Here is a 24,816-nt window from a genome sequence, read left to right as displayed (position 1 = left end):
TCAAAGGAGCAGGAAGGAAGGAAGTAAATTTAATTTATCAGTGCTTTTGTTGTTCAGTGTATGTGGATATGCGTGGTGTTTGAGGATAGCAGAAAAATGTAGCATGTATTATGGATGGAATTAACAAGCCATAATGGATATGACCGGTGCTGATGGGGTACTAGAGCTCGATTTGGAATCTAAAAATTACTAAATTTCACTCAAATTCTTCACTTTATAAAATACAATCTTCTGAGGCAACAGCAACTCATCAATTTTCTGGTACTAGTTATGATTGAAATGGAATAGTTTGTTTTTTGCTTCGTCATTTCTCATCGATTTCTTGATACTACAGTTAACGCTGCATGCAAATTACTCCACAAAATTTTTCGGCTATTTGTGGAACATTGTATTCAAATCTTTTTCTAATTCAATTTATTCGAGTTTAAACTGAAAACTACAGTTGTTGTGTTAAGTTTACCGAAAACTACTAAACTTTCTTATTTTTTTGTCATTTACGAATCAATTAATATGAGTTCGAGGATGATTATATAAATTCTTCGATACTGCATATTAAGCATTCAAGAGACATTCTAAATTCCGTGTGAATATTAAACCTTTGTTAGCTTCGGTGTAAATATTAAATTCCGTGACATTGTTCTGAAGCGGTGTTATGATGGCGAATTGCAACAATTTTATGCGACCCATCGTTTATTCGCACATTGCAATATTAACCATATGATGCCATGAGAAAGACGAATTATACTTCCGAATTAGGATTATCGTGTAATTCAGGTGTTTTTCGGGTCTTTATTTTGTTTTGTTTTGAAATAACACAAGAAGTACATCGTGTCCAATATATTCTCACAAACTTTTATTTACCTCGCTTTAGTTGTGAAGAAGGTGTTCATTGTTTATCAACGATGAAAGAGTTTTATACAGTGGTGATAAAAAGTTCGAGGAAGGAGTGTATCCAAGCGCAATTTTCATAAGTTTTAAAAACCTGAGAGTGGAGCGTGATTTTGTTTATCGAACAATTAATGAATACCGTGAGACTTCTTCGTTGGATGACCACAAATTTCCGGCAGAAGATATTCAGCAAGGAATGAGTGAGCGAGTGATTAAGATCGCCGGGGAGCGAATTAGACGAAAATCACAACGAATCAAATGAAAACAAAAATCACTGCATGTAAAATGACTGCTGATTTCAATATTTCGAAATCGATCATGTACAATGTGCTTAAACATGACCTGGGACGCCAAGATTTTATCACAACACAGTGGACCTAATTTTGTTTTTTTCGGATGAAAACTTATTCGACTTGCAACAGTCTCACAACGTCTAAAATAACAGAGTGAGTCTACAGTTTGAGAAATATCCGAAATTGTGACAGACACATTTGATGGTTCCAAAACGTCGCATCCGTGATGGTTTTGGGAAGCATTCGAAAAGGCGGCAAATTACTTGTTTTTATTAGGAAAACCTTAAAAGTCTATATGTTTACGTTAGAATTACAGCAAACATCGAATAATACGAAAGCTAATTTCGTAATAGCATTCGCCTAATTTCAAACCGTGACACTTTCAGAAGTGTGTAACAGTTTGTATTGAGTCGGCGTTAGAGCTGTTGTGAACGTCCTGACGGAGCAAAATAGACGAAATTGTACAAGATTTGCTTGTAAGCTGAACAAACTACTCCAAATTTCTGAAAGTTCGATGCACAAGGTCTTCAGAGACTTTTTATTTCAGGTGAAAAGTCCTTCTTCATCAAGACAGTCACAATAAGCAAAATGACCGTTGATATTTGGACACATAATTTTATAATTTTTGTTTGGTTTTTTCTATTTTTCAACATAGTCTTCTTTCAGGCTGATACACTAACGTTTGCATTGAAAAATGGACAAAAATTGCCGATTTTTCTTGGGGTTCATGGGTTGAGAAGTGTGTGCGTTCAAAGAACGGTACCCCGCCGCAGCGAAAACGGACATCGTGCGACATTTTGTAGACGTCGGATACGCCTGTTCCGGCATCTACAAGATCTTGGCACTATTGGACAACAATCAGAGCATCGAAAAAAAGCTCCGTTCCGGACGACCGACATCGCTGCGTGCGCTTGGCCGGGAGGTCGGTGCAACAGGCCAAACAGTGAATAAGTACCTGGCGAACATGGTCATATATGTCGGGAAGCGGAAGTCCCGTCCACTGGTCTCGGAGCTGCAGGCAATGACGCAGCGTCAAGTCGATTTTCTCGGCGAATCGCGACGTGGCGGTGGTGATGGACGACGAGACCTATCTCACTCTGAATGGTAACGGCTGGCAGGGCACTTAGTATTTTACTAAGGAAGTGAGCGCCGAAGTGAAGTTTATGTCACATACCAAGTTCCCCAAGAAGGTGCTACTGTGGCTGACAATCAGCGAGAAGGGAATGTCAAAGCCGCTCTTCTTTAGCTGACCGTGAACGGGGAGATTTATAGTACAAAGTGCCTGCCGGAAGTTGTGTCGTTCATCAAGAAATAACATAAGGGCGAAGACGCGGTGTTCTGGCCGGATCTGGCGTCGGCATACTACTCGAAGCGATCGTTAGAGGAGATGGAGCAACTGAATATCGATGTGGTACCCAAGTCGGCGAAACAGCCCAACTTCCCCCAGCTGCGTCCCATCGAGAATTTCTGGGCAATCCTGAAGCGTAAGATCTATTCCAACAATTTTGTTGCGAAAAGTGAGAAGGAATTGATAAATAAAACGAAGAAAGAACTCAAAAACATGCCTACATGGATGTTTTCGTCCGCCATGGCGAATGTTTCGGTTAACTGCGGGAAGGCTACTCGCAAGAGCGTCGATTTTTTTGCAAGTAAGCTTATATAATTACCTGCCATGGGAAATTTTTGAAATTCAATTATCTGTCTCAGTTTTTTTTATCATCATCCGAAAAATGTTCATTTTTTTAATGCAAACGTTATTCACCCCTTTTATTAAAAAAATTACGGATTTTACGATTTTATCGAACTCGAATTAAGCGATTTGTTTCTGCAAATTTTTCGATTCAAATCCGACCGAGCAGTGCATATACTTGCATTGGTGCATAAAAGAAAAAAAAGTTAGCTAGAATCAACAGCACTATGACAGCTGGTATGTACATTATTTTTCAAGGAAAACTTGACAGAATGACTAACACTAAATCCACACCAATTAACCCAAGAAGATTAAACTTTCACGAAGTATAAGATCGTCTTTATCTCGTCGTACCAAATGACACCGTAAGGCAAGGGTTTTCAGATTTTGTTATGGCAGAGCACTTTTTATAGCAATAATATTTGACGGAGCACCTGCACTTTTTTATCAATTAAATGCAAGATTTTTTTTTTCATGGTGGGTTTTTGGAAGCATTTGCTACTTCGGGGAACACCATTTCAAAACCCCTGCCGTATGTGTTTTGTCAGTAATTCAAATCCCAACCGCCTGCGGCTGAATGATCGCTGGCGTAAATAAATAGAATTCTCTAAAGGGCCTGGCCGGGTAAGGGATAGGTTACTAAATAAAACATTTTGACAGTAGTACCATATATTTAAGTCCTTATATGGTACACCATAGGATCTATGGTGAAAAATGCACCTTTTCGTTTTTTTTTTCACGCCATTCTCAATAGCTTTGAGACAAAAATATGATAAAAATACAGGAAGTACATCTTACTAAGGTGTACCGATAAATATCTTCAAACAATTTTCTCATCAAAAAATCAAATAATAAAAAAGATATAATAATAAATATGTGGTACAAAAAAAAATTTATGGATTTTCTGGCATTTCGAAATTTTGGGAAAAAACATGAGCTCTAATTTTTATTTAAATGCGTTTGTATGTGTATTTTTTCTTCATGTGGCTTAATTTTTCCTGAATTTTTAAGAGCATTGCTGCCGTTCTACGCATAGTTGTCCCATGTTCCAAAATCAACAACTGGGAAAAACGCAATCAAAGTTTTCTAGCATATTTGTCTACCAGAACCCGGTGCCGGAAATGCTTAAATTTAAGTTTAGCAATACACCGGGTTTTTTTTATGAGCATTGAACTATTGTCTAATGAAATGTGAAAAATTCCCCTCACTTGAATCAATTAATCTTGATTACGGATTTAAAAATTCATGGTTGGACAGCTATGTCTAGAATATCAACATGGCACAATTGAGCTTGATGTTGTTTTACGAAATACTGGCAATAAACAATGAGTTTTTTGCATTTTTCTAGAAGATTATGCGCAAAAACATCGTTTTATGAAGAAAGGAGTGATCTGCAACACTTTTGCAGAATATTAATCTCATTGATATTAGGCATTCGCTAACGAGGTGTACACTTGTTCTGTTAATTTTTTTTTTCGAGAATTAGTTCGTTTTTCCAAATCGGAAATGAGTGCATTAGCCCTGCTGAAAGCGTGACACAAAATTCTTGTACTTGAACCGATCCATTTATTATGTATCCACAATGAATATATGGCGAGACGGTTATGCCTAGAATATCAACATGGGACAATTGAACCTGATATTGTTTTTCTAAAAGCTGGGTACAAACAATAAACATGGTTTTATGAAGAAAAGTGGAAAATGTCAAAAAGTAACATGAGACAACTATGCGTAGAACTGCAGATTGCGAGACACAAACATAATTTTCTTCATCGCCTGCAAGTGCAATGCTCTAAATATTCCGACAAAATTTAAACATATAAAAAACAAAATTTAAATAAATATCGGGCAGTAGTGGGTCTCTAAATCCACATTGAATTTAAAATGACCAAAGGCCCAAAACATTTTTTTGCGCAATCCTCTTAAATCTTGAAGAAAAAATTACTCTACATGTGGAAAAAACAACACATACGAATGCATTTAGATAAAAATTAGAGCAAAAGTGGGTCTCAAAGTAATATTTTTTTTCAAAATTTCGAAATGCCTGAAAATATATATAATTTATTTTTGTACCGTGAAAAACACTCTAAAAATTCTGGAGAAAAATCACAAATACCTAAAACAGACGTAGGAAGAAGTTTGAATACAAACTAGAGTAGTACTGAATCTCAAAATAAAATAAAAAATTAATTTAAAATAAAAAATAAATTATTTTTTTTAAATATTTGATTTGTTGATGAAGAAATTTTTTGAAATATTGTTCGATAAACCTTAGTAAGATGTACTTTCAGTACTTTTTTTTCATTTTTGTCTCAAAGCTATTGAGAATAGCGTGAAAAAACGAAAAGGTGCATTTTTCACCATAGATCCTATGTTGTACCATATAAGGACTCTAATATATTATACTACTACCAAAATGTTTTATTTTTCACCCTATAGGGGAAAAGGGGGGAATTTGGACCACCTAAGCAAATCGCCTAATATTTCCAAACCAATACGGTCTAAATAAAAAATGTCACATTGTATACTGAGCTACACTTGTTTTCTCTCAATAAATAATGTTTAATCATTATATAAAGCTTCAATCTACCAAATATATCATAAAATGAAAGAGACGTTTTTTGGACATTAAAATTTGATCCGGGGTGATTTGGACCGTCTGTGGGGTGATTTGGTCCAGTGTGTGTTTCATCGAAAAAAACATACTCATATTTATGTAAAGTATTTTGGGATAATGTTACAATCAGTAACAATGTTTTGGGATCGATACCAGGTGTCTTGGCCAGATTCCAGACCAGAAAAGTTGGTATGACACCATCTCGAATTCTGCATGAATCTTTTCACTGTTGGTCGAGTATTTTTAAACACTTTTGATGCTTGGTCAAAGAAAATCCGTTCTCGATGGTCTGCGTTGCTCTTTCAAGCTCCTCCTTCTTCCAACGTTGTCTGCCCATCCTCTTTTTGTAATTCAGCCACATCTGGAATCAATTAGACCAAACAAAAACCTCAAATCTGTAGGACCAGTTCACCCCACAAAAACGTGTCCATGTCACCCCACACAACATGCAAAAACTAAAATGCAATTAATTTCATTTATTGTTATCAAACTTACAGTTTCGCTACATCAAATTGTTCCTCTTCTATAGGCAAACAGAACTTTACTGCACAATACACGAAAAGTTTGTTTAATTAGCGGGAAAAACCTTAAAACCACTATCGGAAAGCTCAAATTTTTGACGATCAAAGTGCTTGCTACGTTTATGCTACCGTTTCCCTCTACTAGTGAAATTTTACCAGAGTTTTATTACTTTAGGTACATACGGTTCATCAATAGAAGGAAATGACATTATAAAAAATCCAAGTTGAGCCGTAATTTTTGAGATAAAGCGGTGGTCCAAATCACCCCATATGACCAAATCACCCCGTGTTACCCTACAATATTTTCCATACAGCTGATGATTTGGTTTGGGGGCACTTTTTACTTCCTCACCCAGCCAGACCCTTTGAAAATTTGAAAAAAATATTTTTTGTGCCTCGCAACACTGAAAAAAATCTGAAAAAAATCACACATATCTAGAAAAGCCATAGGAATACATTTAAATATGAATTAGAGTAGTATTGAATCTCTAAATAAAAAAAAAATATTCAAAATTCCAATATTTTGTTTAGTACTTAAATTTTTGATGAATTTTTTTTGATAATTTTTCTTGATACACCGTAGGGAGAAGCACATTCAGCATTTTTTTTTTCAAATTTTTATCTCGAAGCTTTTGAGGATGGCGTGAAATCAACGAAAAAGTACTCTTTTCACTATAGATCCTATGTTAAACCTTATAGTGGTTCAAATTAAATTCCAAAATTTCTTATTTAATATTCTATACAATATTTGCGATACATCTGGTGATTTGGTTTGGGGCCACTTTTTACTGCCTTACCCGGCCAAGCCCTTTCGGAAGATCGCCTTTGGTTCAAATTATATTTGAAAGAATTGAATGGCTTCCTTCAGTTTGAGTGGCATATAGAACGGATTGGATCTACAAAATTGAGTTAGTGAAAACAATTAGATTCCATCCAAAAGAATATGGAAATAGATTACCGAGGGATAAAATAACCCACAAGTAGTAGAGTTAAGATAAAAAAAAACGTGAATAGGGATAAATTAAATGGTATTGGAAGACTGAACTAGATACCATATTTCTCCAGGTATTTATGTTGTGGTTACCACCTAGATAAAGAAAGGTGACTGCTTTGAGGCTCTTCAGGTATTCGAATTAGGGGACGTGCGGCATAGGCTCTGGGAAAGGAAATCTTCAAAGACCCCTTATCCATTCTTGATTTTGTTGTATCAGTTTTTTTAATTATATTTCTTTTTGATCACCAAGGCAGGAGCCCACGAGCTTCAATCCTAAAGTCTCACGGTCAGGTACAGGAAACTGTAAAGACAAATCTCGCTTCTCCATGGCAAGAAAATGTCCTTTCCTGGTAAAGTGAAGATTGTAATGTCAACATGTCCTGAATATGTTACAGTTTCAATTTTTTTTCTCAAGCTGGAAGAAAAAGCCGCAACAATTAACCCAAGGAAAAAAAACAATGGAATTCCCATCTTCGAAAGATATCGACCCATTTCTGAATGTATGATAAAAAGGGCACATACGACAATATTGTGCGAAAAAGATCGTGGCAAAGTGGTAAAATAGGTAAAGCAGCTCAAACGGTGACCAAACTAGGAATAACAGCAAGACAGGTTCTGTTGTTCATTTGGTGGGATTGGTAACGTTTTATTCTTCCATATAACCAAACACTACATTCAGATCTCTACTGTCGATAACTGGATGTTTTGAAGCTCGGTTGCCTAGGAACTACAGTCTATCGCAAAATTGAGTGTACAAATGCTACTTGACTTGATTTATTTGGCATGAAATATTTTGAATACATTGATTCTTTTGATGCATATTTATTACCCACAAATTTAATTAGCTGTACGTGCAATAAAATTCCGAGAAAAGTTTTCTGTTAATTGTTTATTCCTAAAAATCGAAAACAATCTCTATTCTAGGCATCGCAAAATTGAGTGTACATCCTAAATTTCTCCGAACAAGTAAGTCTTGTAAGTAAGTTTCTTTGTGAATTAGCGTACTTCTTTTATCAGTGATTGGTGTCAACACCTAACCATTGCTTGGGCAGTATCGGTTTTTGTTTTCTTATTGATGTTTGCATTTTTTTTTATCAAAATAGATATTGTTACACGTACAATGATAATAAATATGGATTGTCGTGGAAATACACTGCAGGAAATAGCAGATATAGTCGGAAGAACTCACTTAACAGCAAATAAAATCATACACAAGTGGAAATACGAAGGAATCATGGAAAATCTCTCGAGTAGAGGACACAAACGTGTCCTGTCTTCTGATGACGAACGAGTAATTATGCGAACATTGCGAAAGAACCCTATAACAAACATTCCTAAATTGACTACCGAAGTGGCCGGCATCACCTGTTTTTTTTTTACTGTTTTTTCACTGTGATGGTCCCAAAGTCCCTTTCATTTTTTTGGGTCCTACCTCCACCCCATACGCTTCTTTTGGAGTGGGAGGGACTGATTATCTCGTAGATAATTAGTTTTTCAATGTTATATTACTTGATGTCGTCGGATTTTTTCTGGTACTATATTTCTCGTTGCGTCTACTCCCGCGTATGGCCATCACTCTAAGTCCATCACATCTAGCCAATTATGAAATGTACATTCTGTAGTCATTATATAATTATCATTTTGTTCTCATTCGCTGACATTCATGTCAGTGGTCAATAAATTTTTTTAACGAAGTCAATTGTTGTCCTTTTGAATTGTGCGATATTTGTCATTTCTTTAGCGTCTTGAGGTAATGTGTTGTAAATTTGTAGTCCACGATAGAAAAGTGATCGTTGTGTCGTTGTTTTTGTAAGATATGGTAATCTAAAGTCAGCTGCTCTCCTAGTGTTATGAGAGTGCACGTCTCTTCCATATTCGACATCTTCCATCAAATAATCAGGTAGTAATCCGAGTTTCATTCTATGAATAAAAATCAGGCAATTTCGGACAGTCCTTTGTCGTACGGACAACCATTGAAGCATATCCAACATCGAAACACTTGGTGTGTACCTACTACATCTAAGAACCACTCTCATTATCTTATTTTGTAAACGTTGCAGTCTTTGTAGTTGCGTATCTGAAGCATGTAGCAATACTGTAGCACAATAATCAAAATGTGGCATTATAACAGACCGTACATACGTCACCTTAGATTCGAATGTTAGATACCTGTTTATCCGGCAAAGCACACCATATTTAACAGTCACCTTTTTTATAACGTAGTCAACATGTTCAATGAGCGTTAGCTTCTCGTCGACTTTCACACCTAGATATTTAACAATTTTTACTCGTTCAATCATTACACCATCCATGAACATAGGTGGATGTCCGTCTTTCTTCCGACTTCCGATTATCATCCAGTACGTCTTGGAAAGATTCAGACAAAGTCTCTTCATTTTCAAATACTCCGTAATTATTTTCAAGTCTTCGTTTGCCTCCGCTATTGCTGTAGACAAGTCATCATTCACCCAATAAATTGTAGAGTCATCGGCAAACAATTTCGATACACCTCTTCCTGTATGATATTTCATGTCATTAATATAGAGAATAAACAACAAAGGACCTAACACACTACCTTGAGGAACACCTAAATCATTTAGTCTTCGATCCGATGTAGTATTTCCAAATCTAGTTCCTTGACTTCTATAATTCAAATAGCTTGTAAACCAATGCAAAACCACACCAACAATTCCTATGTTCTGTAATACTTGAAGAAGCTTCTGTCTATCAACAGTTTCAAAAGCTCTTTTGAAATCCGTGTTATTTTCCATTCTCTATATTAGACTTCCATTTGCGTAATATTAAGTTTATCGCAGTCTCAGTAGAATGATTCTTTCGGAAGCCTGATTGTTCTGGAATCAAAATGCCTTTTCTGTTGATGAATTCCAGCAACTGCTTCTTCACACACAGCTCTAAAATTTTTTCTTGCAGTCTCAACATATTTATGGGTCTGTGTAGCTTTGCATCAGTAGTGTTTGTCACTTTCGGGATAGGTATTACTATCGATTCTTTCCACGGTTCTGGGACTACACCGCATCGAAGACTTTCATTTACGATTTTCAACAACATACCATTCATAACTAACGACGCGTCTCTAAACACTTGGGTTGACACTTTTCCAATTCCTGATGTACGTTTCAAATTCTTTATTAATTCGTTGAGTTCATCATTTGTAACCAATGAGATATTCCTCAAATGCGGATCGTCTTCAACTGACACTGACACTAACGCTGACAACTGACACACATTCGACACCAACACTGTCTGGCATGGAGGAATGCTTTCATGTATTTCAATCACGCTATCAACAAAATACTCATTCAATCGATTTGCAATTTCTTGTTCGTCTGTTATTTCTATGTCATCAAAGTTCATTATATTCGGTTTCGTCGTCTTGGAATTCAGTAGTTTTTTAATTGTTTTCCATAATTTTCTTCCGTCATATTTATTTATTTCCAATTCTTCTTGAAACATTGTATTTTTGCCTCTCTCAGCGCCCTCGAATATAGATTTCTAGCAGCAACATAATTATTCCAGTTTCGCGTTGTTCTATCTTGCCTATGCTTACCACACAATCTATCACGGCGACACTTTAGATTAGCCAGATGATTGGAATACCAGCTGTTTACTGGATGTGTTATAACGATTTTGATATCTATTAGTTGCGATACACTTTTTTCTAAGATTTCATCAAATGTTCTCGCTTCACCATGAATATCGCCTCCGACAGTAGAGGAAATAGACAAACTTTGTCTTAATAAATTACAAAGACTCGCCTGATTATAACGAACCCATGATTTAACCGAAACATGCTCATTTTGAGTGTCTGGAACAAAATTGCTACCTGGTTTAACACAAATAGTCTCTCTGTCAGCGCAGATACTGTCCGGAGAGCAGCATACAGGAACAATCTGGAAGGTCGAAATGGCCGTGAAAATTATTTCACCTCAAAGGTGAATATAAAAAAACGACTATAGTTTGCTAATGCATGTGTAAACAGACCTAAGAAGTTCTGGAACAAGGTCTTTTATACGGATAAGCCGGAAACCAATCTCTTCGAATCGGATGGAAGACAGCTGGTGTGGAGGAAACCAGTATCGGTGCTCCAGGTTCAGCATTTGGTTCCCACAGTAATACACGGCTGCGGTAGTCAAATGATGTATGGTACATTGGGGGCTTCTGGATCTGGAACCATGGAGTTTATCGATTCGGTGATGGACAAAATGGCTTAATTGATCTTCCTGAAACGTAATCTGCAGTCTTCCGTTCTGAAATTGGGTCTCCCTCGTGATTACTACTTTGAACAGAATAATGACCCGAAGCAAACTGACCTCATCGTGCGGGAATACCTGACGTATAATGCCCCAATCAACTCAAAACACCTCCGCAATCACGGGACTTCAACACTATTGAGTATCTATGGTGGGAAATAAAGAACCATCTGAAGAATAAAAATTCAGGGGACAAAGCGGAACTCAAAACGACGATTACGGAAATCTGGGAGGCACTTCCGTCGACAGTGTTCAGAAATCTCGACACGACGCTTGCAGAAAGTGCTGGACGCCAAAGGGGGACCATACCAGATACTAGGGGATTGATTTTTGTTAGCTGTTAACATTTCTGAACTGATTTTAATTTTCTTTTTATGAAAAACTTAAACTGTACACTCAATTTTGCCACGTCTTAATTGGAGATTTTTTGTTTGTATATGAAATATGAAGTAGAAATATGACAATTTCAATTCTTTTCTTATCACTACATGAGAGTAAAATGGATTAATCTTACGATGAAAGAGGTGTATACTTAATTTTGCGATAGACTGTATAAACCTATCTTGAAGTATGCCCCCAGAAGACGCTACTGCTTGTGTCAGAGATTTTCGAGTGGAACAGGGTGTCGATTGAGATAAAATCAAACGAGAAGAGTTGTAGGTATTGTTTCACTTGTGTGTAAACACACAAACATTTTTTCTCCCGAAGCTTTACGTAGCTAGACACGTTTGAACATGACACAACGCCGAATCCCACAAATGATCGTTACGAGAAATAGGATGGCCAATAAGGCTTCATTTCATGATGACTTTTCGGATAAACACTTGTATGCTTCATATAAACGATTTTTCTAGTAACTATGAAAATCAACTAACTGTTCCTACTAGAGGTGTGCCAATTGATCATGAGATGTGTGTGTATCAATGTGTGAGTTGTGTGGGTGTTTGTGTACTGCCGAAAACTATACTATCTTCTATTGTCTAAAACAAACATTCGACCGAACTGTGTGTGTGAACTGATTTTTGCGTATGATTGCGTGTTTTATCTTGTGTGGAAATTTTGACATTTTTCAACTTTTGTACTTTCGCTTTAATCCGTAGAGGATACTTGCTGGAGGATCAAGATGCTGACGCATATCTGAACACTAGAAGTAGATATCTGTTTAAGGGGATCACACACACAGACACACATAGTTCCACACAAATCATGTAGTCACAACTAATCTGGAGGGAATCAAGGTTATAAGGGTTAAAGAACAATAACAGACACTGGAAAGTTCCCTCATGGGAAGAATAAGTGTAGGTGATAGAGAGAGGTAGAAGAATAAGTTCAATGAGAAACAACAACAGTAACACCTATTTTGGGTCGTAGGAAAAGTTATGGCGCCTGCCTGCACGATTCCCGAAGAAGTTCGATGCCATAATTGTCAGCCATATTGGAAAGACTTGCTAGGCTAGAAAATGGTGCACACTCTGTCGGAAGACCAATAATTCACGGAAATAAACTTTAGAGGGGTCCCGAGAGATATCACTAACGGAGAGAATTCCCTCGCAGAAACTGTCAAGCTGGTGGTGAAGTGCCTTCAAAAGCGCAACAATTCGGATGCCTTATTAGAGAACTTCTAAAAGCACTAGCTAGCCATATCATAGCTTTCAGGAAGTGTCGAATCGTGAGATGGAAGCTGAGATCGTTAATCAACGACCGTCTGGACCGTCAAGGTGATTAGGGAATCGTTGAAGGCATTCCTGAAACAACATCATAACGATGTCATCAACTGTCCATTCAGGGTTGAAACGAAGAAAAAATGAAAATTTCCACCTGCGATCAAAGGGGACCATTTTTGAGAGACTGATTCGTATGATGAAATTACTAAAAGTAATTCGATCCATCTATGGCTTCCAATAAACGAGGAAGGAAGCCCGGAATCGCCGCGTTTTAAATAAGGTCAAAATTGGAATTGAACCAGAAGCTTCCATCTATAGTACGATGGAAGTCGGCAAGTCATTGACGGCGTCACTACTGAATAGGACTAGCAATGTTTGTTTGGTTGTTTAGTTCCTTTGAACCCTCCGGATATTGTTGTTCGTTTCTCATGTCTTCATCACTGCCATAATGATTTCACAAAATTCAATACAAACAAACAGCATAGGGTGGACACATCCAGAAGGACCTCAGTTCATTCCCTTGAGGAAAAAAAAACTTGCAGCGACGGGCGACAGTTTTTGGAAGGCGGGACTACAGAATACGAGAAGTGAGTGAGAGAGAGGAAGAGTTTGTGTAGGATCGATTGGGGGTTTGGGGCTTGGGGCTTGGGTCTTGGGGTACTAGCTAACAGGGGGTGCAGAAAGCGGTATACATACTTACCGCGCTCACTTTACGGGCTTTTGCAGTGCCAGCTGCAGTAGCTGTTGGTGCGGTTGTTCTTGTGATTTCGCTCACCGACTCCAATCCTTCGCTCCGGATCGACATCTTCTCCTTGTTGTTGTCGTCGTTGCCCTTCTCCTGGCCGACGAACAGCTCGTAGCTATGGCAGGAAAAGTCCGACGGGCTCTTGGCGATCTCGGGATTCGCTGCGGCCGCCGCTGCCGCCTGCTGGGCCTCGAGTTTGGCCGCCTTTGCTGCAGCCGCTTCCTCAGCCTCCTACAGATCCGGACCAACAGGGGAGCGGGAAAAACGAGTTACGGGAATATTAGTAACAATCACTCAAAGTGCACGGAAATGACACGCAATGGGTAAGCCATCTTCGACAACACACATATATACACAGCTGGTACAGATTTATTATGATTTTTGTCATCGAAATATTACCGATTATTTGATTGAAGCACACATTTCAATACACTTACCACACACAGAGCGTTGCCACAATCAGTTACATTTTTATTACATCAATTTTCAGCACATATTTAGCTCGTTCACACAAATCTAGATAACAATCGATTCACACATATATCCACATACAAAGATTAGAACTATTAACGAAATAATATGAAAATGAGGTCCAAGATCCAAGAAAAGATGAAGTTTATGAGTAATTATGCTAGCGTCGATTTTCGCACTTTAGAATGTTCGTTATCAATCGTGAAAATTTGTAAAATAATTGTTTTTGACGTAGGACTACATCTTTCATTTCTGTACCGGGGTGTAAGTTTCGAAAACGAGAGAGTGACGCTGGAGTGCAAAGTTTTGAACGTTAATACCTCTTTACCGGCTGAATGGAGTGGTATAATGATCACTTCATCCGAAAGATAAAATGTCAACGAGTTATATGATTGTCACTTATTTGTCCAAAAAATAGTTTCAATAGCTTAAAAATTGCTCATTGATGATGATTGGTGATCGCAATGTGTTCCCGAACACGGACGCAAAACCTGGAGAAACCGTCATAGCGAATAGATGCAAGCTGTGATTTCTTTTGGTCACTTGCATTAGTTTTTGGGAAACCATAGCGGACACATGCAAGGCATGAGTACTTTCACTCGCATCAGTTTCTGTTCTGCTTTCGCATGGAACAGTCATGAAAAATTGCCACATCACGATAAAAACGAAATGAACTTTATGCAAGGTTATGGACTTTATTTCGTTTTCACCGTGAAGTGGCGCCCTCAGTTTCTATTCTGCGCATGGAGTGATCATGAAAAATCTCGTGTTATTCTCACGAAAACAAAAATGAATCATGTATCAAACGTCTTCAGTTGTTCTTACAAAGCCACTCAAATTCCATCAGTTCGTTTCGGGAGCCCCAACGAATTCGAAAGAGTTGAATTTTATCATTCAAAATACTCATCCATTCATTCATTAAGAATTAATTCTGATGCAATTTCAAATATATGATTACCGAGCCAACGGTAGACCTACATCTACCTTGCGGTTATATCACAGATATAACCCACTTCTTGTTTTTTAAATATCTCGAGAATGGCTGCATTTAGAAGGAGATTTATAATGAGCTTTTTTGTTTTTTTTTATTTCGAAAATTGATTGAACGACTCGACAAAGAAACCTAGGGACTGTGTTAGACGATCATCATGGAAATATTCTACCCGCTGGAATCCTCTTGAATGGCTGTTCTGAAGGGAACGAGTGAACATTTTTCACAGAAACCAGGGCATCCATTCCATCGCATATTCAGATAGCCGGTCCCCATTTCTTTAAGTTCAAAACAAACCCACTGCGGTTTGGACGACCTCGCACTATTCCACCTAAAAGGAACTGTTTTGCGGGTAGTTTGCGGGTCATCAGTAAATGCAACAACTTATAGTCAAAGAGATCAGTCAGTACTTTCGTGTGTACTAATGCCGAACTGGAAGATTCAACAACGCACTCACCTCTGGGATAGTCGTGTCACTCTAATGAAATTTCGTGATAGGTGGAAGTGTGGATGAGTTTTCGTTACCACAAAAAAACATATGTTCTTGAGTACATAGGAAACTTGAGAGATAATGCTTGCCGTCGTTTTCTGTTCATTCAAGATTACGTATACCTAGGACGCATGGTTCCGATCCTTCCAAACAGTTCTGAAGTTTTAAAGAGAAAATTTACTACATTTGCTGAACTCGGCATCTCGTTGAATAAAATTTTTGTGATGGAGCTGGTACTTAAAAAAGAACTGTATAGCGTTATTCTATGTTTCCGCATTCATCGTTGTTTAATTGAGAGGGGCTTGGAGAAAATGTACCGTCAAGAACCAGTATATCATAGCGATCGTTTGCTCCAGCGCATCGTTTTCTGCATCCCGTCGAAACCTGTCCAAACCTTCCAATTACCGACGATCACTTACTGCACCACATCGGCCCCATATCTTGAAACTCGACGCCGATCACAAACTGACTTGCATCAACGCAATTAACGTCATATTTAAGGACTGTTATATCGACGATCTACTTTGCGCAATATACTCATATTAACAAACACACAGCGCTAGCTTATCGCTATCCAGAGTGTTACTAAGTACGAATTAATAGACCAGCTATTTTATACCTCTTTCTCCCTCTCTTTCTCGATGCATCGTGATGCATCGAGAAATAGTTACATTAGTGTCTGTTCAGCTCCTGAAAAAAGGTCATGGAAACCATTCTTGCTGGTTCAGATGGAATTGTAGTGCATCAGAATTACCTATTGTTTAATGGAAGATCTTTTATGGAAAACGCGGCGGGATTGAAAAACTGTTCTTGATCGGTGCGAATCATATGAAATTTAGTTTAACCACCAAAAATGTAGTACAATGTTACTAGCTTACAATTTTCTCGACGTGAAATACAGTGAGGAAAATTCGTTTAAACGCAAGATAATTTTTGTTCCAAGTCCTCAAACAAGCGATCATAAATCTGTCTTCGCAACTATATTTGATTGATGGTCGGGTGTATAGTTGAGACCAACAATCATTTTATTAGAAAATTCCGTATACCTTTAATAGGAGGCGAAAGTTCATCATGAGGACGGAAACTCGTTTAAACGCACACAACTGAATATAAGCAACTGGCGCACCCATGACCCCAATAAACCTTGGCAATCTGTCATTTCAGTTTTGTTGTTGTGTTAGTACGCAAAACATTTGATGGTGCTGGCAAATTTGTTGATCTGAGGTGAAAAATGCCGAATTAAAGATATTTGAGTGCAGTTGTTCGCGAACTGAAGAAAACTGGTATGGGTAACCGGGAAATAGGAAGGAGAGTAAACAGACCCGAAACATCGATTCGAAATGTGCAGATGAAAGGTGAAAAATATGGTGTTAAGAAGTTAAGGGGAATACTAAAATAAGCAATCGTGACAGGAATCAAATTCTGGAGCGGGCTGGAACTGGAAAGTTCAATGCATTTGCAAAACATTAAGAAGTAACTTGGACTCTCGATTACCAATAAGCGCATTGCACAGATATTTCGGGGATCTGGTTACTTCAAGTACACTAAAAAGGTCAAGAAACCGAATCTTACTCCCGCACATATTCAGGCTCGATTGAATTTCGCCAAAAAGTATATGACATGGCGAAACGAATGCGATAATGTTGTATTTCCGAATGAAAAGAAGAGGCGGAACATTCATGATTTGGGGATGGTTTTTCACTTCATGAACCAGGATGAACTCAGAAAAGTACGTGAAATTACTTGAAGACGTTGTGGTACCATTTACCGAGAATGCAGCCATCCATGTCAGTGAAAGAAGTATGCAAGTTTTCGCAGTGAGACATCAATATCTTGGACTGTCCACGACTGTCCAGACCTAGATACAATTGAGAACCTTTGGGGAATTTATGCACGACGTATTTACAGCGGTGGAAGGCATTACGAAACAGTTCGGGAACTAGGAGCGAGCTGTGAGAGCTGTGAGAGAATCCTGGAGGTCCATCGCTGCTAAAATCTTGTTAACTCCATGCCGAATAGAATTTTCGAAACTATTCACAAGAACGGAAAGCAAACTGAATATTGACTATTATTTTTCCTAGAAATGTTAACTAAATCATTGTTTTCATTAATAAAAACTAGAGTGCGTTTAAACGAATTTCCTCTCTCAAAACCTATTTTTATTTCTTATTCAGCCAATTAAGAACTTAGAATTGGAAGCAAGACAACATTTGCAATTGCTGTGGATCAATTATTGTTTGTTGACTTACTAAAACAATAAAACAAGGCACTGCGTTAAACGATGGTGGCCGATAAACCAAGCATCTTTTATACCAATCAAGTTGGTGACAACGTATGTTGAGGTTTCAGGATTTTTCAATTCGGCAGTTCTATCGGTCTTGATGCGGTACTGCTTCAAGATAATTGTGATAAGGAGATAAGGATTGTCGCTTTCGCCTGTAAGGCATTCATAGACTTGGAGATAAATTCAGCATGTTTCTTTTAAGAACAAAGTTCTAGTTGATAGTCGATTGTAAAGCGTTGGATTTACTTTTCTCCCATCGTTCGAAGCCCTTAAAAGCGTTAAAAGAATAAGAAGAAAACATACTATCTGCGTTCAGCTGGCTCCTCTCTCTCAGATTCAAACCTAAAGCAAACCTTACACGGTCAATAGTATTAACAATTTGATGACATTTGAGAGCATAATGACAGCTCAACCCAGCCGACGACGCAGAAATCCGGATTTTCTGATTTTCGAACATCAATATCTTGACATTTCATATAAATGTATGATGTTGATGTTGTACCTCGCGGACTTCGAGACTGAGTTGCCAGATTCGTAAGCGGATATTTAATTTTTGTTAGTCTTTTCTTCGATTGCAATTAAAATTTATAAACTTCTGAAATTGTAGGAAGCTTTTGGTTTGGAAAACTGATACTTTTAATAGCAAACCGTACTTTTCGCGATACAAATGAAAACCTCAAAGTAAACTGACAATATAATGGGGGATGAAACGTAACACCGTTTTAGGAGTTTTTTAATGTTGAACTCGGTCATTTTTTTGCGCTAGCAAGCGGGCCAGCCACTTTAGTCTAAGTTGTGGGTTTCATCACACTCCGCTCTGAAATTTGGAGAATGAGAATATCTGGGAAAATCACAGGCGGAAAAACATCATGTCTTAATTCAAGGTACAGTAGTATCCCGATTATCTGCGGAATGGCCGGGTAAACTTACCGCGAATAACGAAAATTGCGGATGACGCATTAAAGGACCAAAAAAGAGGTGCAGACAGGAAGAAAAGATGTTTCAACATAAAAATTCGAGGGGTTGTATCCGAGACAGGACCGCTTAGGACGTAGGACTACGCATTCTTTTTTTTTAAATTTGTTGGTTTATCATTACGAATATTATTTGCGAATACGTCGAAATTTCATAAATAACTCTTTAGTAAAAGTTCCTTGAATGGTTTTGTAGAATCATTTCGAGAAGCAACGTTTCTTTCTTGTCTTTGCGAGAACAATACACTAATTGATCATATATCGCAATTTGTTTGTTTATATCAATGCACGCATTGCACTAAGTGTTTAACGAGAGGCATCTTCCGTGCATCGCCATTCGACAAGCATCAAATACGCGTCTAACAGATGCACACAGCTGCAGAGATAAAATGAAACATCGTGAGAGTGGCCGTTTATGGAAAATCGTTTCTCGACTCTCGGTTAAAACCGTTAACAAAGCCAGGAGCTAGGAACGAGCAGAATAAGCGACCTTCGTTGTTTCGGGAACAGAAAGATTCTGAGAATTTTCCTCAGAGGAGAGGCAATACTTATACGCAAGGGTGGAGTTTACTTCGCAAATATTCTCTTTTCGCTATCTCCCTTCGTTGTCTAGCGGCTGCATAAGTTGCCCGTTATTGACAGCTCTGTTCGGGAAAGCTCACAAATAGACAGAACAAATGTATGGGGAAATGAGAATGCTTCCAATTTTCATCAATTTAAACCATATACAGACTATGGGATTATAATGTATAGCGTATCAAACAAACCTTAGAAAATTTCCGATTCGATTGGTATGCAAATCGTTGAAATCTGTTCGCAGCAAAAATAGTTATTAACGTTAACTTTATTTCATAAAAACGTGACCTGTTTTCTGATTTGGCACTCTTAATGTAAGACGTAGTCCTGCGTCAAAACTATGTTTTATCAATACAGAAGTCATTAAACTATCCATCTACAAGTTCGTGTACACCAGTGGTTAAATAATGTAAAAGCCATGACCAAAACAAAAGAGCATAGGCCTATCACTCACTAACAAATTCCGGAAAGGCCTATTGGAACTCGCGATCGCGAATAATCCGCACGGATCACCCGCTCACAGATAATCGGGGTTCTACTGTCATAGTCTTATTTATACAATAAAAACGTTTGCTTGCAGATAATATAACTTGCATATATTTTAGTAAACTAAAAAAAACTGGCATCTTTGAAACTGAAAGGAACAGCCTGTATTTGTGAAGCGAGTATCATGATGTGTTTTTGAGAAGGAAAAACAAATTTTGAAGTGTAAATTATGAACGACAATTAACTTTTCCGAATCAAATTAGTATTCTATGGGAATGCAAATCACTTTTTTTCTGCATGTGGTGAGAAAATCCCATACAAAAATTTTGTCTGAAATTGACGTTATATTATAATAATAAGTGTTAGTAGGAATATCGGAAAATTCAGAATCAAATAATACCAAGTAGATATTTTCAATCAAATTTTATCAATTGAAAATTGCCTTTGAGCCTTCCAATCTTATGGAGAATAGTTTGGATCCCAAACTCGAATGTCGCCACTAGTCATCGCGGATACTTCCGTTGTCTCTGGTTGAGGGCGATATAGGCCGTGTAAGTTGGCAAAATATTGATTGAGGTTAGATCGGATGTCGAAAGCCCAGCTGTCACGATATGGGAGACACTTATTGTCAATAATTTTGATCGTGTAAGGAGCCCATTAGATTTAAACTGCCACGATTGATGGTTTAACAAGATAACATCCTGATGCAAATAAATCAAATTATTTCCATAGAAAAAGTTGTTGTTTTTCTTTTCGTGTGATCTTTTGTGATTTAAGGTTCTACCACGATTAAATGTTCAGGGTGTAGAACTTAATTGGGACAAATACCAACCGAGGATGGATGAACTCAACTTCCTGGGGCACATTTCTCAGAACAGAATTAGATCTTCCAAAGTGAACATACAAGCTGTATTGTTAATCAGAGAACCTAGCAACAAAACGGTATGCTGCCTCGATACTTGTGTGATCGAATTGAAAGAGGAAGTGATGTTCATAGATACAATACTAGGAACGTGGATAAAGCAAGAACACCTAACTTTGTATTCAGTAGGTCGCAGAACTCGTTGTTATACAAAGGAATACATTTTTTCAATTCGATGCCCAGTGAAATAAAACGTGCAGCAACAAAGGCAGAGTTTAAGAGAATGTGTATTTCCCACGTGAAATCTGTTTTGTAATCAGGTTTCCGTAATTTTTTTTTGTCAAATGATTTATTTATGTTTAATATTAATTGAAATTAGAAAATGTATTTACCGGTATCTCAAACTGCCATGTTCGTACTGATGAAGATGTTTTTTTATTGTTAAATTTGTTAAAATTGTAGATTGGTAAAAAAAAATGAGCATTGTCTACGAAAGTTTGAGCCTCGCGCGCGTTTGGTGGGCTTGGACGAATGTTAATAATGAACACTGGCAGAAAACTGACACATGATGAAATTTTTATATAGGGTCTGGAGTAGGACACTGGAATTGGGATAGCTCATTCGGAATTGTCGTAAACTATCTTTCATCAGATGGTTATATCGATTATTTCTGATTGTAGCAGATCTCTTTTATGTTCTAAGTAGAAACTTTTAGATATTGGGTTCAATTCCCAATCAGTCAAGTATCTTCCCGGGTTGGAAATTTTCTTGACATGCCTTAGAAGAAACATTGGGCCTGAAGTTGAGACTATGACTATGACAATGTTAATATGGATAGGAACATTGTTCGTTTTTTCGCAGTTTGTGCCTATTTTTACTGATCTATTAATAGATATTTATGCAACAGATCCAGTTCGCTTTGTTTTTTTTATAATACTGGTCTCTTGATATTTTTAAACTTAATTATTATCTATAAGATAAATCGTCCTGCTCAAACCTTTGTAGGGGTATGAGGTGGGCTATCATCATCATCAGTTCGTAGTTTCCTTGAGAAAGCTAATCATATGAAATGATATATGCCAATTGGGTCCTCAATTGACAAACCTTGACAAAACTTCTACGCACAAAAGTTGAAGTTCGAATGCAATGTGGAACAGGATATCTTTCCATCGTTTTCCACAGATAAGTGGTGGAGATAAAATTGGCAAAAGTTTGAAATAATTATAGTGCTCATAATTTTAAAATGATTAGGTAAACAGTTATATCATTGATTCGAAGTATATTTGAGAACTTTTTTTTTGTGTTACATGTTAAAATTTACATGTATTCAACCGATGGTTCTAAAATTATTTTTTGCTTTTATTCTTTGCCTACATCTTCTTTCTATATATAAAAAAGGATTTCTGTCTGTCTGTCTGCCATACAAATGAAACACAAATTTCTTTATAACTCGAGAATTAATCAAGCTAACAAACCCAAATTCGGCGTGTGGACGTTTTAGGGTGCAATAAATGTTTCTATGGTGGATAGACACACCTCCTCCCTCTCTAAGGGGTGTCGAGGGGTTGGTCTACCATACAAATGAAACACAAATTTCAGTATAACTCGAGAGCTAATCAAGCAAACTAAACCAAATTTGGTATGTGGAGGTTTTAGGGTGTAATAAATGCTTCTATGGTGGTTCGACACTCCTCTACCCTCTCTAAGGGGTGGGGAGGGGTGGTCTGCTATACAAATGAAACACAAACTTCTGCAAACTCGAAAACTAATCAAGCAAATGGAGCCAAATTTGAGATGTGAGGCTTTTTGGGTACTTTTTGGTGATGGTATGAAATGGATCCTATGAAATGGAGAGATATTTCACCCAAACATGACAATTGAAAATTTTCGAAAAACTCTGAAGGGAAATGGGAAAATTCGGGAAATTCAATTCGGATATGTTCTATAATTACATAGTGGCAAGCGTCGTTAGTTCATTTTATGTTTGCGCCAACGAAATACATTTTTGTTCCATAGGGGAAATGGATTTTAATGTGATAAAACGCACTCCTATATCTTCTTCTATCTATATAAATAAAAATGGATCGCCGAATGTGCAGAGCACAACTCGAAGAAGGAATTATCCGATTTAGGACTATCTTCATTCAATCATATTTTCTGTATCAAACATTTATTCGATGTAACGGAAAAACATGTTTTCTTTTCAAGTGATTGCAAAATCTTGAACGAGAATTGTGTCTGAAAATAAGCTGATATTATAATGACGAGTTTCGACAGAAGTCCTAGGAAATTTATATTAAAAGTAAATTGTAAAGGGTCAATTAGAAGATGAATCGATGAACAGTTCTACGATTGGACCTATGAGTAAGAAAACGTGAATGTTTGGAGGTATTGATATCAAAAAATAAATTTTGGACGGGATGAAGTTTGCCGGGTCAGCTAGTATTGTATAAACAAGGTTACTTCCATTGAACGAATAGTCCGTATTTTGTTTTGGTATTCGAAACTTAGTTTTGTGAATTTTGGAAACAATATCGTATTGATGTATGCATAGTTATTCTAGAACTTTGGATTGCGATCACTCAATGGAAAGTTCATGTTTTCCATCATCAAGCCTTTATTTATCATCAAAACCTCTTAATGTCATTCGCATCTCAAAAGAACTAACGCAGAAATTTTCCAAAGTTACTGAAATTACTCGGATGGGGCCAGACAAATTACGAGTTGTCGTCTCTTGCAGGACCCAAGCGAATGCAATAACGCGCTGTGATCTCTTTGCGATTGAGTATCGCGTATACGTACCCTGTTGCAACGTTGAAATAGACGGTGTAATAAACGAAAAGGGTTTGACTCGAAAAGAGATACTCGATGGTGCCGGTCGCTTCAAGAACTCCTCACTTAAAAGTGTGAAGATTCTTGAATGCGATCGACTGAAGTCTGTGTCACTTAAAAATGACAAACGAGTTCTCAATCGGACAAACTCTTTTCGTGTGACATTTGAGGGTTCCGCTCTTCCAAACTACGTTGCAATAGGTGCACTTCGTTTACCTGTTCGGTTGTTTGTACCCCGGGTAATGAAATGCAACAAATGTATGCAACTCGGTCACACGGCCGCCTATCGTTGCAATAAACAACGTTTCGCAGATTGTGGAGAGAGTCATGATGGGACTTCTTGCTCAAAAGAGCGCAAGTGTCTTCATTGCGACGAGGCTCCACATGATATTTCTCAATGCCCGGTGTACATACAACGAGGGGAAAAACTCAAGCGTTCCTTAAAGGAACGTTCCAAGCGGACTTATGCAGAAATGCTTAAGAGTTCCGCTTCAACGACTCAGGACAATCCCTACTCCATTCTGCAGAACTACGAGCCTGTTGCTGACGCTCCCAATGCAGGAAGTTCCGGTACATCGCAGGGTGCCATTAGGAAAAGAAAAATTACTTCTTTTCCATCACTCCCCAGAAAGAAGACCCAAACTTCCCAAGTTGGAATGAAACCTCGTATCGAACGTGCTGAGAATAGACCGAAGCCTCCTGGTTTAAGCGGTTCTTCTACGCACCAGGGGTCCTCAGCACTTCCCGGAGCAGAGCCCAACACGTCTGTTCCTTTTTCGCGGTCGAGGCAACAGCCACAATCTGGCTTGCTTGCGCTTTCTGACCTGGTGGACAATATTTTAAATGCTTTAAATATAAATGACCCTCTTAAAAGCATAGTATTATGTTTGCTTCCGATTGTGAGAACATTTTTGAAAGAAAAATGTGGTTTTTTAGCAGCGTTCATTTCCCTCGATGCCTGATTCAGTGCAAGAGGTCAAGGATTTGACCACTGTAATACAGTGGAATTGCAGAAGCATCATCCCTAAACTAGATCAATTTAAATTTTTAGTTCATAGCTCTAACTGTGATGTATTTTCCCTCTGTGAAACATGGCTTTCTTCAGCCGACGAACTGAATTTCCACGATTTCAACATTATTCGCCTCGATCGAAATGACTCGTTTGGT

The 24,816-nt window shown here is 37.7% G+C and overlaps 1 protein-coding gene across 50 annotated transcripts in view; it reads right to left on the bottom strand.

The window, feature by feature from the left end:
• LOC129765188 (sodium channel protein para) overlaps positions 1-24,816 on the bottom strand; it is a 338,936-nt gene that overhangs the window by 102,585 nt on the left and 211,535 nt on the right. For 45 of the 50 annotated variants that reach the window (XM_055765192.1, XM_055765154.1, XM_055765144.1 and 42 more), the window contains one exon: positions 13,639-13,914. In XM_055765192.1, the coding sequence (XP_055621167.1) occupies positions 13,639-13,914 (276 nt within the window). The remainder of the gene's footprint in view (positions 1-13,638; positions 13,915-24,816) is intronic. The other 5 variants (XM_055765167.1, XM_055765181.1, XM_055765165.1 and 2 more) reach the window with 1 other exon arrangement.

The sequence above is a fragment of the Toxorhynchites rutilus genome, chromosome 2 (genome assembly GCF_029784135.1).
Source record: "Toxorhynchites rutilus septentrionalis strain SRP chromosome 2, ASM2978413v1, whole genome shotgun sequence".
NCBI classification, from domain to species: Eukaryota; Metazoa; Arthropoda; class Insecta; order Diptera; family Culicidae; genus Toxorhynchites; species Toxorhynchites rutilus.
This window is presented reverse-complemented; position numbering and strand designations above follow the sequence as displayed.